The following is a 16,245-nucleotide window of genomic DNA, read 5'->3' as shown; positions in this document are numbered from 1 at the left end:
TCGATGCAGCATATAGAACTTTATGCTCAAAATTGGATACAATCCCTACTAGCAACATCAGTTCTCTGATTCTGCAGTCAAAGGCAAGTTGTTGGGGGTTTTGCCCAAAGTAAAAAAAGTTCTTGTTAATGTTTTAATATCCATTAAGTAAAATTAAATTATTACTTAACGGTACTCTTCTCCGGTTCCCCTGAAATACTTTGGCTGCTCACGCGGTTTTCAAGCAAAATGAGCTGCAACTGTTTCAAAATACAATGGTTTGTAGAAACATTTACAGCAGTTCTAAGTGGCTGGGGAACAGGAAAATCTTCTGTTTATTGCCAAATTATTTAAGTATCTGTTGCAGTTGATTGCGTATCAGTAAGGTCTCTGAACACAAATCCTCAGGTATGATTTACAGAGACAAGGCAGCAGATCTTGCTTCATAAAGCTTCACTTGAGCTGGGTCACCTTTTTCCTCCCTTAGCTTGTAAGGGAAATTTTCTCTTACTTTACCATTACTTGCACTATCGTTTTTGTGATCTCCCTCCCTTCCTCCCCACACTTCCTGCAAAGAAAGATCCTCGTACTGCAGCCTTAAATAAGAACAAAAGAAGCATAACCAATGGTGCTGTTTGTTGTTGCTAATTATGTAAGAAAATCAAACAACAGTATTTTCCCATGTTAGTTTTATTGCTTTCTTTGTGTTTCAATTTAAAATTTTCAGCTTCTTCAAACCAATTGCATACATTTTGGAACGGTTCACAAAGTTCTGAATAAATTTCATCCAGAGTGACATTGCTACGTTTAAAAAAAAAAGAATGTTTAGGTGTCTGAGAGACTGAGGAGACTGTTTTTCACTTGATTCAAATTCTGTTTCCAGGTGTTTAGAGTGTCATACAATTGCTGCCATTGCTGCTTTCCAAAAGTCCGATGTGTGCTGTGACTAGAGTAAAACAAAAATGGAAGATGATTACTCTAGATGTCATGCTCACCTAATAATTCTTCTCCAGCACTACTTCACTCTCACATGTGGGTAGGAAATATTTTATTTTCTCTCTCTAAAGGGCTGCACTTTACCAGTCAGAGAATTCTGTAGCCTTCCCAAATATTTAAAGCAACAACCATCATTAGTATTCTTGTCACTATTAGGTCATTAAATGAAATGTGCTGGAAAATAGGACTCTTTCATTAAATAAGCTAATCACATTCAGTGTGAGCTTTAATAAAATTATGATAAATAGCAACTATTTAACTACAAGCAACTGCTAGGAACAATACCTTGCTTCTAGTTAAAATATTCTACAAATGTAAGTGAAATAATTAGAACACACTAAGTTCTGCAAAATGCTGTGAAGAATTAAGTCTTACCTGACAACTACCTTCCTCTGTGTCTGATCAATTTTGCAGTACACCATCTTTGTCTTTACAGCTGCAAAAAAGCAATGCTGTTTTGAGCAATATTTTCAACATAGTGCAAAGGTATTAAACTGCATACAACCTGTCCAAGATTAGATCAATACAAAGGTAAAAACACAAATTAAAAAAAAAACCAAATTAAGTGAACAGTAGTTCACTTAATCCTGTTTTGCTGTTGGTTTAACCGGCTAGTAGGCAGAAAAGCAAAATGATGTAACACGGTGAAGGTCATGCACAAACCCTACTGTTTGGTGCCACCCTACTAAAGCAACATCCTGTGCAGTTTTTATGAACTTCTCTCCCCTACAAACACATCCCGGTGTAATAACAGCAAACAAAAGCAGATGACAACTTAAACCTGCAAACAGTTTGTTAGATCTGTGAAGAATTACAAGAAATACAGTTGCCATCACTGAAAAGAAACCCAACCCACTGTTTACAAACCTGAGTTAGGAATGTCTTTAAGCACAAAGTTTAGCTTTATGTATCTTGTAACAAACAGAAAAAGCGTTACTTTCTGTGAGTATTTAACACTAGCTTAGAGGACGCTCACAGGTATGGTACGACAGCTCTTACCATCAATGACAAATGCTTCTACATCGTCAGCTCCAATCTGAAGTTCCTGCTGCATTGTTTCAAACGATATTTCTTTATTCTCTACAGCCATCCCCATGAAAGTAAGTAGCCTCATTTTTGCCATGTTGTGTTCATGTAACAAGCCTGCATAAGAGAGTTCACAGTTTACAGATACGACTAATTCTTCAATAACTTGTTTTTAATGTTATTTTTACTATATATGCTTCCAATAGTTCAATTCATTTCAAATCTAGAAGATATCCCACCTGTTCTTACCAACATTTTCTGAGGTAAAACATTTATTCCTGCACATTCCTTGTGTTTTACTAACATGGCTAGCTTAGCTGTGAATTCACCAAGGCTCAGTCATTGTCACTAAAAGATAATAGATTCCTACCAAATGAAGCTCAGAGATTTTTTTGAAGCAGTAAAACCCTCCCCTAAGCAGAGGTTTAGGTGGTGAGGGTGCAAGGGGATTTTTCAATTGCATTATCTGGAAGAACAGTGAGGCACCAACTAGTAGAAAATACGCGACTGGTAATGTCGAGGCCTTCTGACAGCCTCACCGCTCAGTCTCATGTACTTGCTTGAAATCAACCTGTCTCAATCATGCTTTAGCATCATAACCTTTCTGCGCCAAAGTCACGTGTTTTGGCACCAAATTAGCTGTTTGTACTGCAGTAAAGCAGCGCCGTGAGTGACAGGTGTGCTTACAGCATCTAGCGTGGCAAAGGAGTGTGCTTCAAGAGCAGACCTCAGGAGTTGAGATTAGCTCTTTTACATGACTGCATAAATAGCAGCTCGAAAAACTCAGCCATCTAAATCAGAGACCGTTTTCACGCAACAAAAAGCCTAGGTGAACAACGTTAAGCCACTCGGATGGACGAAGGCGGTTCCTAATCGAGTTCCGGAGGTACCAACAGAGACGCGGTGGAAGTTTCTTTACACTGAATGTCAATCATTTTGCCCTGGAATGACATTATCAACGTTCACATTGCTTCAGTAAATATTTGGAATTTATAACATCCATACACTACCAGGAAAGCACATTAGTGCAGGACATCGTTGTGTTAATTAGCTATAATTATAATGCAGCTTCCCTATTTGGCACCCATTCAACAAAAATGTGATCACCATAATTCATATGAACGAGGAACACCAGCAACTATACCTAACTGGGTTTAATGGTACACTCTACAAGCGGCAAAAAATCAATTAGCACACATTAACCCTAATTAACGAATGCAAATGAGGTACTGATTAACTTTCCGAAAAAGACTGCCGATAACACCAGATTAGATGTGGACATGTTAGGGCGACGCAGTTGACACAGATGATGCTACCGCTGGCCTGCGTTGTCAGCATTAATCAAGCAACAACGTGTAACAAACTGACAGTACCTGTAGGAGCCTTCCCGGCGCAGCTTTGAGAGACCAGTTTGAACTGGTTCTGGCCCAGGGAAGGCCAGAGCTTAGGCTGTGCTGTCACCGAAATCCGACTACTAATATCCGTTACTTTAAAGCCCAGTATCTGCTGTGTTATTTAAAAATAACCTTTAAAACACAGTTAATCTATTTTTGGGAACAGATTATAGCTGTTCTGAAAGTTTTCTGAATGCTCTAATACTTGTATTGTTTTCTGTACCAAACTGCCCTTATTTTTCAAAGGCAGAGCTGAGACAATCCGAACAAGTTCCTACTATTCTGTCCTACGCTGCCCCAAAAGCTTCACCCTGGCCGCTGCTCTGGCATTCAGAACGTTCTGAGTACACCACAGGGCAGGTGGGAAATCAAGGTAACTGGAGGTGTCTTTCAAATCGATTACATGGGTATTTAAGGATTTTGCTAAGATTCCGCGAATCCCAGACATACTGCGAACGCACACGCTGTCCATGGACAGAGTTAAACACAGACACAGGGAGGCGAAGCAACAGTCACGACTGTTGTATGTGATGAGTACTACCTGTATGTGTGAGTAACCTTCCATAAATCTAATCAAATGTAAGCGCAAAAGCGTTTCCAGCAAATACTTCTGTGAACAAATAACTAGCAGGAAGGCCATTTTAATACACAAAAACGTTGCAATACCACATCCAGTTTCTCCCAAGAGAGAAAAGCAGAAGCTGTCTACACAGCTAGTGTGCAAACAAACATGACGAGGTGTGCGTCCCCTATGCACACGTTTACAAGCTACCCAAAACTTGCTGCTAATTTTATACACAAAAAAAAAATCACACTGATATTTCCATCGTTTCAATACTCAAAGTACCAGCATTTTGAAGCTTTGAGGGTAATTAATCTCAGAATTATACCACACTCCATTAAACAAAATAATGCATGTGTTAAAACTCTGTTTTAGTAAACTGCGCCTTTCCTCAAATGCCCTCAGCCACTGTGCAAGGGCCACTTCAAAATCAAAGTTAGCACGTACATTTCTTTAAAAAAATCTGACTTTTATGGAAACATTTATTCATTACCAATATGTCAAATACCTTAATGCAGTAATAAAAAAAATCTGCATCATTGAGCAATTTCTGCATTGCCACTGACCCCTGTCCTAAAAAGCTGGAATATAAAAACCGTAATTTTAATGCATGCAATAGCTTATGAACCAGTGCTCCTTTGAAACAGTCAATTACACATCAACGGGGGAGTGTCAAAGTGTTAATTACTACTCCTTTTTTCCACAGTGTGTAAATAAAGAGGGTGCTGACATTAACATTCCATCACACTGCTTCATGCGATGAAACAAATTAACTGGGACAGACGGTGGCTTGCTAGCTCCAATGCATCAGCACACGCAGACACGCAGACGACTGGCACGTTCTACCTTACTGTTCGGGAGAAGGATCTGCTGCTGGAAGTTACTGATCGTAAAAGCATTTGTAGGAGATTTACCCTTACTCCGTAAAGCTGTGGTCACCAGCCTGGCCGAGATGCCTTAGAACTCCCCTCCCAAAAGGTTTAAGAGAAAAGAAGTGGGGGAAAACACACTTCTCTTCCAAACCTCCCAAAGCAGGTTGTCGTAGTAGAACAAACCAGTCAGATGGTCCGCTCACCATTTAGTAGAGGCAAAGTGTCTACAAACTCTAATCCATTCTTAAAAAATTCCTATTAAATTTCCTTGGCTTCAATATACGGGTTCAAACTGAAATACTTTGCAGCTTCCATATCTTAAACCACAGAAATAGTCCAAAATTTAATGATCTGAAAACTTACCAAGGGAGTCAATGAAGTCTTTGTTGTTCTGATAAAACTTGACATAGGACACTAGTTTAGCACTTACAAAAATTGTCAGAAGCTAGAAAACAGAAAACATGTAGAAGAACAGTTGAAATACTATCTGTGTTTCCCTCCCTGCAGGCTGGACAGATATATATAAACTATTTGTATTGAACAGGAATATTAACCACTAAAGAGAGAAAATTGTCTTCAGCCAATAGCTGAGAGAAAGAGGGTGTGGAGCTCACTGCCTTCTCTCAGTCCTGAAAGGCAGTTTTGCTACAGAACTCAAGTGAGGGCAGGATTTCTAACTCTGAGGTTCTGAAACTTCTAAAGGGAAACATTTGATAGAATCATAGCATAGTTTGGGTTGGAAGGGACCTTTAAAGGTCATCTAGTCCAACCCCCCTGCAATAAGCAGGGACATCTTCAACTAGACCAAGTTGCTCAGAGACCTGTTCAGCCTGACCTTGAGAGTTTCCAGGGTTGGGGCATCGACCACCTCTCTGGGCAGCCTGTGCCAGTGCTTCACCACTCATTGTACAAAATTTCTTCCTTATATCTAGTCTGGATCTCCCCTCTTTCAGTTTAAACCATTGCCCCTTCTTCTGTCACTACGGGCCCTTGGAAAAAGTCCCCCCCCAGCTTCCTTGTAGCCCCTTCAGGCACTGGAAGGTGCTATAAGGTCTCCCCGGAGCCCTCTCTTCTCCAGGCTGAACAAGCCCAACTCGCTCAGCCTGTCCCCATAGCAGAGGGGCTACCCGCCCTCTGAGCATCTTCGTGGCCTCCTCTGGCCCCACTCAGCAGGTGCCTGTCTTTCCTGTGCTGAGGGCTCCAGAGCTGGATGCGATACTGCAGGTGGGGTCTCATTTCACATGTAATGTTTTCAAGTTTTCACTCTGAAAGCATTAAACTATCGCTGCAGCTCAGTACTGGTGACAGAGGTAACTACTCCAATGAATTTCCAAAGACACTAATAAAACAAGGCACTCTTACAGATATCAAACCATCTTGCTGTAATCAAACCTACTTACATCATGAATAAGTTCTCCTTCCAAAAATTTGACTGGTTTTAAGGCAAGAAGATGATCAAAGAGAAAGGTATTTGGATCCTTCAATGCTCGTACAATACATCTAATTAGAAAAGAAAAATTTTTACAGCAATACACATTTTTATGAGTAAGTGCAACTTAATTGGTTGTTCTCTGCTCTCTAGGAAACACCCAAGGGCTTTTAACTATCCTTAAATGCAAGACATGTCACATTCCAGTTTCAATCTTCATTTTACAGATGGAAATAACAAGGAACCAAAAGCTGAAGTAATTTGCTGAGTATCACAAATGGAATTTGCCAGGTGGCAGGACTACAGATCACCCTACTGTTTCCATCTATCCATTTATTTCCAGGCAGACCTTGATTCCTAGCGAGATTTTTACTGCCCTCCTAAAATTTCATAGAATTAAGTTGTTTAATAAGATTAATTATACTTGACTACATGACATGAAACAGAGAAACCCCCAATACCGAAGACTGCAAGGGCAGTGATTTATCAGTTGCAGCTCCAGACTATAAACAGACCTAAAGCGTTTCTAGAATCTAGATGAGAGCGTTTGTTCAGCACCACGTCAGAACAGTCGGTGCTACACCCGCCCTGACGGCCTAGACCGTGACCCTGCCACCCAACTTACACCCAGAAGGACCTCGCAGGACGATAAACCCTAGGCAGACGTGCTCTTTCAGACGTAAAAGGCCTCAGGCTGCTGTAGGGTAGTCACTGGAGTCATTTATGCACAGACACTTTAATTTTCAAACTGAGTCATCCTCATTTTCCTGCATGCTTAAGCACAAACAACTCCCTTGAGAACTGCTGCTTGAACACACCTGGCAGAACTACAAGACTTATTAAAAACCTAATTCCTGAGAAGAATCATAATACATAGAATGTCAAAATACAAGCTTTTACTCATCTTTGGCCAGTGGGAAAAATACCCTGTTGAGAATTCAGCTTGTCCAACAAGTGAGCGTGTTTGTGTGCAGTTCACACCCTTACTACTTGCTCAGAGAAAAGAGAGCAAGAATCTCTTTTCAACAGGAAGCGCTAGTTGAACAGAACACACAGAATTACAGAATCAAACAATCAGCAAGTAAAAATCTGAAATAAAGGACGCCAATTCAAATTTTGATGGCAGAGTTGGTGTAAACGACATCCTCACCCAAGGCTGATCTCCCTCGGCAGTGAGCAGAAACACACCTGTGCACCCACACAGCGGAGTGAGCCTGACTCTGCCCGGGAACAGCCAAACCTACCGCAGACTACACAGGTGAACCCTCGCTTGGGTCAGCCACGCGACAGCAAAGAGGGCCCGTGCCTGCCAGGCATTCCATTCTTTGGACAGCAAGGTGATCGACTTAACTTCCAAATGGAGAAAAAGCTACTTTTAAGGAAAGCAGGAAGACAGTCTTACCTGTGCGCATCAACTCGAGCCTGGGAGGCGTTGTCCTCTGTGTAGCTTCCCAACAGTTCCACCATTACTTTTGCTGCAGTGTCACTACAGAAATAAAACAAAGTTACCTCAGGATTGCTGAAAAAAATAGTTCAAACACGACACTCAAATATTTAAATCATTCCATTATGATGTTATAGGTCAAATGAAATTACACTTGAAAAGATGTAGATGATCCATTTTAATTCTAGGGGAGAGAACAAATTAACTAGATGTGTTCTTTCAATTCTTGTTCTACAAAATGTTTATCTTCACCCTTCATTTCATTCTCTTAAACTGATAAATTACCTGCTGGTTATGGAAAAAGCTTTCTGAGCTAGGAGCAGCTTTATATGGTTCACTAGAATGCTCCTCTTATGCACATCTGGATTTAATCACTGCAGAATAAGTAGCGCTGCAAAGTTTGTTTCAAATGTAAAATGGCATATCTCAAAGAATATTTATGGTCAGGAAAGTGACTGCATAAAAGCTGCCTTTTCTCCTTTCACAGGTTCCCTCTTCAAGCACTCAGGGTGAGCTCTACTCGCTTTACTGATGAAGTTAAGCAGCCAGCCATTAGCTCGGCTTAGGCTGCTGCGCAGCAGCTTCCAACACTGCCCTGACAGAGAGCTTGCAGAAGAAGAGTTCACTCCAAGAAAAGTGAGTAAACCTGCCGCCTTCTCTACCCCAATTATTTTGTAAACAGCAGCTCACCTATGTTCCTGCAAACCAGCTGCGACACCCTTACCGTGCCATTCCATTTAGTGGCATGGAACAGTTCTCGCCAGCAACTGCTGGGGCTTTTCACAAGGTTTTCAACAAGAAATACAGGCACTGAATGTGCTGTGTGCATACACTCAAAATCATCCATTTCCTATTCCTCCTGGAATTCTTCATATTGAAACAGAAGGCTGTGACAGCTCTTCCACACAGAGAATAGATGTTGCTGATGCCATCTTACTACATCCTTTGGACACAAGAAGGCATGGGCACGGTATAACCAAACCTCCATAGTGAGAGCACAACCAGGACTCGATGACGAGAGCACGCGCTCGCCGACATCTCCCACGCACTCACAGACTGGCAGCTCCTTCACTGAAAGGTACTTCCAGTGGACGGGAGGACGGCTGGGTACCCCTCTCCAGAGAACAGCGAGTTACACTGCCAAGCTAAGCTCTTCCTCCAGAGCAGCCGACAGACTTACAAAATTTCCTTAACAGAAAAAACAGTGCAACAGTGAAGTTTCAAATCGCTTAGTTAATGGCACGAATTGCACAGGGAAGGAACAAACCAATACGACACTCCCAGTACGAACTGGGCTGTGATGCGGGTTTAACCCATACCGCAGCAGGGCTCTGAACGGTTTCTGTAGGACACGTATCTTCACATGAGTTCTTATTTCAACTCTCCCAGTACGCCTCTGACAACTTCTCTGTAGGGTGAGGCTTTCTGCTCCTGGAGAATTTACCAGATGTCATATTTGTGCAGTGCAAATATTAGGAAGTCACGGGAAGCAGGCAATGTCTGACATACTCTGGATGTATACCGAGGGAAGAGAGTTTGTGCTCCAGGCAGGGGAGTTTACTACAGGTCCCAGCATTATTCCAGGACCGTGTTCAGGGATGTCAACTGGCATGAAATAAATTTAAGACCCCGGCATTAAGGAGGTCAGCTTATGCTTTGTCATGGCAGCTGATACTGGTGTGCAGGGGAACTGATAGCTCTGTATCAGTGAAATAAAATTAATTTAGACAGTGTTAGATATGAAAGAACTGTTTGTATGTAAATCGGTCTATGACAGACTACAATTTTTGCACTGGTGAAATCTCGTCAACACTAGACGTTCTAGGGAAGACAATAAACCAGTTTAATCCAGGACTGCTACTATATAGACACTTAAATAAAAGGCTCAGTTGATGTGCTATTCAATCTAACAATACAAGTCCCCTTACAGACTTAGTAAGACGTTGGAATCAAGTCCCTCTACATTACATGATATGAAATAGAATTAAAATTAATGAAGCCAGTATTTTGCAGGTGCCTGATGTGCTGAGCTTCTTGCTCCAGGTACTAACCAGACTTGCCAGACCTGTCTGAATGTAAACCTGGGCAGGACTAGTCCCACTGTGAACCCTGCCCAGTCAATGGCAGAGAGCTGTGAGCTGCAGCAGGCTGGCGCCTGGCCGGGCCTCAGGCAGAACTCAACCCCGCGGCTGCACGCAAGCCACGCAGGCCTGCAAACCCCCATTTATAACCGGAAAAGAACACGGGCTGTGTTACCTTGCAGTTTACACTGGCACAGCTAGGAAGATGCTGAAGACCAAAGCAGCCGAGGTACAACACGCTACTGCAGAACCTTTACGGCAAGGGCAGAAGCTACCAGGAAGGTAACTGATCTCTGCCAAAGTTCAGCTGCCGAAGACGGATCCCAGAAACAAGCCACAGCAGCCACCTGTGTTCCAGCCACCACCCCCAGCTTTAGTTCAGCTGATCACGAGAAAGATAAAAGTCCCTCTTGGAAGAGATGGAGATGATTTTATTCGTTAAAAAGAAAAAAACTTAGACCAGAAAGTGAATGGAAGAGATTTGATAAAACGAGATTTCCCTTGTCACTGCAGGAAAAGGAACACCACACAACATCTGCACAATCTACTTCCATGAGCTACCAACCTGCTCACTACCAAGTTATCCCTTAGGGAAAAGCCCGTTAGCTGTGGAAAACCATCTCTTCTGCTGCATTGCATGACGTCAAAACACAGCACCAACAAAAAACGAAACTCAATCGTTTTCAACAATGTATTTTCTTCCCTGGATTATAAACCAACACGGTAACGGAGGTATGACTTTTATGGCTTATTTTTCAGTTCCCGCTTGTCTTCCCATTCCGCTCGACAGAGCAACATTCCTGAGTGCTAAAACTGGAATGCTGCTGTGAGTTTCCCATACTACTGCAAATACTGCCCACTGATCCAGGAGAGTGAACGAGGTCAAAGGTGCCAGGGTCACTTCTTGTTTTCTTTTCTGGACAGGAGCGTAAGCGCTCCGGGAAATCACTCCATTCAGCACAACGCCTGCTGCAACCGACAGCAGAGACACGGAGCGCAGGGGAAATAGGTTACAGGGTCCGTGAAAGTCTGTAACGTTTAACTTCAAAATGGCACCGATTATTAGCATGCAAAAACCATTTGGTAGCAAGATTACTGATAGCACTGGAAAGAAAAATCAGACGTTTAATCTGCAGATTTGGTAACAAGACTAGATAAAAATCATTAGCTATTAAGTATGGGAATTAGGCTACTTACAAGGTCTCAATAAACCCATAGGATCAGAAGTGGTTAAAAGAGTAGGAGCATTACAGAGTACCAGTATCACGTATTTCTCAAACTAAGCCATGAGTAAGACCTCTGATGAACATTTCTGAAATTATTCTGCCCATCTGAAATCTGTCGTACAGTACTGCCAATGCAAAACCATTTTAACGTTAGTAACAGCAAAAGGAACTCCCAGTAACGTTGTAGCTCACAGCGTAACTATTCCATGAGGATTAATCATCCCTAAATCGAGGTTAGTTAAAAATGATCCTGCTGTGCTGACACAGCATTTCCAGACTACAGTTTCCCAGGCCAGAATAAGGTAACTCTCCTCCTCCGATGACAGCTCCACACTTGCCTTCTGTAACCCCTGGCAGGGTCATGTCCCCAGTCCAACCCACCGTGAAGTTGCTCAAGTGCCTGCACCAGCACAAACACACCCGGGCACTGGCAGCTGGAGGTGACAGGACAGGAATGGGGGTACAGGACAGAACCGCTTCCTTCTCCGACAGCACAAAGTTATGCAAAGGTAGCAAATGCAAGTGCAGTTCTGCTACCAGTGCGAGTCAGCAGGGAGAGTCCTGATGCTGCCTCACTATGAAAATGTAAAAAAAGGTAGAAAACTAACTCAGAAAACAGTGAAAGGGAAGGGCTGGGGGGAAGCAACATGCACACATCCCAAAGCTACAGCAGGGACAGCTTAGACAGGCTGAAACTGCTGTGGAACCACAGGCTGAAACCACTCCTGGACACCAGCCCACCTCTACAGCCCTGGCCAAAGCAGCCAATACACCGTATCACAGTGGTAAGATAAAGTGCTGACAGCTCTCAGTTCAGACTTACACTGATTTACAGGCACGACACACACAGGATTACTTTACGTGCCAGAAGACACTGGCCTGCCAAATTTGTTACATCAAAGACGCTTCTTCTGATCCAGGATAATAATTTTAAGTGGCCAAGCAGGTATTCTGTGGACATTAATTTCCATGACTAGTGGAAAGCTCTGTCCTAAAGGTAATGTTTACATAACAAGACTGATTCTGTTAACCATGATTGATCAGCCTCCCGACATCATTAAGTAAGAGATAGCACTACCATGCACTAAAATGTCAGAAGTGCAATTAAATAATAAACTTGGCACAATGCTAAATGCTCCAAGACTCATATTTAGAGAGGAATAGTTTTATTTTGTGTATCTGCCATTTGAAGCTAATTCACTACTAACTTTAATAGTCTTGGGAACAATGGTTTAACGTAAGGGTGCTTAAAACCTAAAAAGTACTTACAGCACAGGAACCGAAAACACAGTTATCTACGATCTATTATATCTATATTATATCTATTATATCTATTACAGAATCTACTACTTGCCTTCCATACCTTTTTTTGCAGTCTACTAGGACATCATACAGCAGTCTCAGAAGGGTGTGCTTTTTCTCTGTGCCGAGATTCCAGTCAGAAATCCATTTTCGGACCTAGGCAGAACACAAGTATAGCAGCAGCACTGGGGGAAAGACTAAATAAGATTGAGAGTATTTCTCATTGTTCTCAAGCAGAAAAGGATTGAAGAGATTTCTCCTTTGGATTCTCTGACTCTCAGGCTCCCTGTGCAAAACCTGGAAGTTTTCCCATAAGCCAAAAGTCCGAGCTTTCCATGTTACTTCCTAAATAAGGATGAGCGATTCTAATACACTCTGATACCAGAGCACAGGACAAGAACCTGATGCCTCACTCCTGATCAAAGCTTCTCGCTGTCATTACTATCACACAACCAGACACATCTAACTACATTCAGCATCACAAACAGAAAATAAACGGCCACTTGATTTACATTCTGTAGACAGACCTTTAAAAGATCAGAAATTCTGCATTCCGCATTTCTTATTTCATTAGGCTCTGGCAATTTGTAACAGAGACAGTCTGTACCAACTCTGACTAGTATTTAGTGAGATGCAACTTGCTTAATACAAAGGCTGTATCCTGAAGCACCACATGAATTACCTGATCTAGTTCTGTTGGAATGTACTGGATGGCACCACACGACGAGGCCACTTTAAGAAGGCTGCAGTAGACCGTGTATCTCACCGGCGTGTTCTTATCCATGCCATGGAAGAGATTGCTCAGCCTAAACCACAAACAGTGAAGTTGAAGAGGTTTCAAAAAACGTTGCTGGAGTGCACATGTGTTTCTATTAAGATGCATGCTAGTACACGCAAAGCACCTGGTGGCACCTCACAGCCGTGATGACTTGTAACGGCTTCCAGGTTTGTCATTTTCCTTTTATAATACCCAAGCAAAGCACCTACATCAGTACTTTTATTTTTCAACAGGGAAAAAGATAAAAAAAGTGCTTCCTGCAAGAGACATATCTTGACAGACCCCCCCATGCTTTGATTCAAAGACATACAAGATAATCCTTCCCCTTTAGACGAAGCGCTGATTTGCAAGGTACCACTGTCTCACATTCCTCTGTACAATACTTACAGCTGCAATCTCAGAGACGGGCGCTCTCCTTCCCGAAATTTGACTAACTTCTCACACAGGCTTTCAATCAGTGCTTCTTGTTTGTCAGGTTCCAGGATCAGAAGCAAAGAGACTACGCTGTTCATCACGCTCTCCACATCTGCACAAAACAAAACATGCAGCTGCTTAAAACTGCCAGCAGCAGCCAGCAGCAGCTACTTAGTGCTGGCGAGTTACTTCAGTGAATGATTATTCTGCATCGGCAAGAACTGCCTAAGAGAGACACTGCCAAGATAACCGGTGTGGATGGTCATCAGAAGGTCCCAGAGCTTTGGCTCGTGGTCTTCCACGAACACAGCTCCATGTAAAGCAAGAATTAAGGTCAAAACAGAATTTGGTATCATGCTCGCTCTGAATTCTCTGTCTTCTGTGTGAAGAGAGGAACTTCAGGTTTTGGTCTTTGTAAAAAAAAAAAAAGTGGCTTCCTCCTGCACATCCAGAATACTGCCCCACGGTTCTCATGTGAGAACAGGAACACCTAGTGCTCAAGTACAGTAAAACATTCCACCAGGAGCACAAGGGATACCCAGACCACAGGGAAAATGCCCACAAGAACAAAGCATATTCAAAAGCCTCCCCAGCTCCAGTTTAAAGCACGGTGTTACATCCTTTCCAAGCAGGGCCAGGCAGGTTTTGTGTTTGCTTTCCACAGTCTGCCCAAATATCACTTACTCAACGGTAAGAACAAAATTTGTTACATATGGAAAATAGGATTTATTGCCTGAAATGACGTCCGAGCATCCAACAGCGGAGCAATAGCTTCCCCAGTATTTCATACTCACTTGCCTACCGCATAACGTGTTATGAAGAGTAATCTTAGGCAGTACTTCTGAGATGAACCACGCACTCTTTCAAACAGCACGTTATTCATATTAGCAATTCGATTGTTTACATGTAAAAGTTATAAATGGAAGTTATACACTGACACAGAGCACAGCAGGCACAGAAAGGTCACCCGACGCTGCTGCAGCATTATCAGTGTCACTAAAATTATCAGTGCAGTTTCTAAGGATCTACAGCCCTAACTTGGTAAATTACTGACTATCAAAAATCCAAGTGTTTTCAGACAATACCAATCAATTAATGTCTAGGCCTCAGGACTTCTACTTACAGATGCATAGTCCTAATGCCTGTTGTCACTTCAATTTTTCATGATCTGCAGCATCACAGACATTAACTGACAGTAAATCTTATCTTTATCATACTTCTTTCCCCAGAAAGAAACCTATTTTACATACAAGTCGCTATGGCCCCTAACGAGGACAGCCTAGCTCTGCTTGACTTCTTCAAAGGGCGCTGGGTGTCTGGAGAAGGGAGGAGCAGAGTACATGCAAATTTTGCATGGCAGTGATGGAAATAAGCCCTTCCAGTTTCACAACGACGCGCGTGCTAACATGCAAGCCACGCAACATGCGTTCTGCCAACTGTGTCTGAAAGCACTGATGGCCATCAGCAAAACCAGCAAGGCCTAAAGATGCAAACCTTTGTCATCCTCTTTCAGGCACACATCACAAACTTCAATGATCTGTGCCAAGTCCACATGAAGTCCACCTTCGGCATTTTCTTCGGAGATCTCTGCTCCTTTGGATTTCAGGTAAGCGCGAAGTTCTGCAGCCTTAAAAAAAAAACAGCACCGCACACAAAACAACACAGTTGTCTGATGAACAGTAAAGTCAAAGCAATTACATTCATACGGATTTTTGCTATACGACCACCCCTCTGCTGCTCACTCACACTAGCTCCCACCTCTCCCCACCACGCTGCACCCAACACTCCCTTCTCCACCGACCCGGCGCACGTGCTGTGGCTGGTTTGTAACTGCACAGATGACACAGCTGCTGAGCTTTCTCACTGCACGAACTTGTCACAACTGGCTGGAGGACATCAGGCTTACTAAGTTTTTGTGACAAAACTGCTTTCTTCTTAGGCATTTTTATTATCTTTTACTCCCCTTGAAAACTTCAAGGAAAACAATAAAAAGCACGTAGTTGCTTCTTCACCAGAAAAGAAAAAGGGTATAAACAAAACCATTTCAGAGAAGGCAGAACGCAAGTCTTCACGCAAGTTAAGGACGGTTCCCGACAGAACACTACAACCTGCCTTACCTTGTCAGGATTTATACCTACACCAAGAAAATACCTTTTCCCCGGCAACAGGCCTACGCATTACCTTCTCAATCCAGCTTCAGCAGCACCATAACCCTTCAGAACCAATCTGCACGAGGCCATACAGCTTTCCGCACAGGTGAACTCCAAGGGCAGGTGTAATTTACACCAAGCTCGATGTCAAATCATTAGGGTACTGCAAGAAAAGCTAACCGCCCTAGGACCCTCTACCACACTGAAGATGCTTCAGACTAGCTATTTGATGGGGATTTACTAGCCATTACGGCAAGTGAAAATCGGACCGATGGCTAGCAGTTGTGTATGCGTTTCTTGCAGATTTCCAGCTGTGTTTATATACGCCACTTAAAAGACACCAAGAACAACAAACCCTAGAATTCGAGGACCAGTGCCCTTTCCCCTCTTAGAAAAAAGCACTGCCGAGGAGAGAGGAAAGCAGTATAGTAGGGAGGTGGAGAACTCTGAGGAGGAGACAGCGAACACAGACTTATCTTTCAGTTTACAGCTTTAACGCGCCTGTTGCGGCTCTCCAGGAAACGCCGCGCAGTTTACGCGGAGCCACGCGCTCCGCAGCGCGCACGGCAGCTTCGGCGGGACACGGACGCGC

The 16,245-nt window shown here is 42.9% G+C and overlaps 1 protein-coding gene across 1 annotated transcript; it reads right to left on the bottom strand.

Annotated features, from left to right (window-relative positions):
• Positions 1-683: 683 nt before the first annotated feature.
• EIF3M (eukaryotic translation initiation factor 3, subunit M) lies at positions 684-15,130 on the bottom strand (the record flags this gene model as incomplete). Its single annotated transcript, XM_010146843.1, has 10 exons — positions 684-925; positions 1,351-1,411; positions 1,975-2,118; positions 5,193-5,274; positions 6,230-6,329; positions 7,661-7,744; positions 12,373-12,467; positions 12,994-13,117; positions 13,477-13,615; positions 14,998-15,130. Coding segments are annotated over 10 exons (1,083 nt in total), but the record flags the coding sequence as incomplete, so codon positions are not given.
• Between the last annotated feature and the right edge of the window lie 1,115 nt (positions 15,131-16,245).

This window comes from Eurypyga helias, unplaced genomic scaffold (assembly GCF_000690775.1).
Source record: "Eurypyga helias isolate BGI_N326 unplaced genomic scaffold, ASM69077v1 scaffold26712, whole genome shotgun sequence".
Classification (NCBI taxonomy): domain Eukaryota; kingdom Metazoa; phylum Chordata; class Aves; order Eurypygiformes; family Eurypygidae; genus Eurypyga; species Eurypyga helias.
Note: the sequence above shows the minus strand (reverse complement) of the source record. Positions and strands in the feature narration are given on the sequence as shown.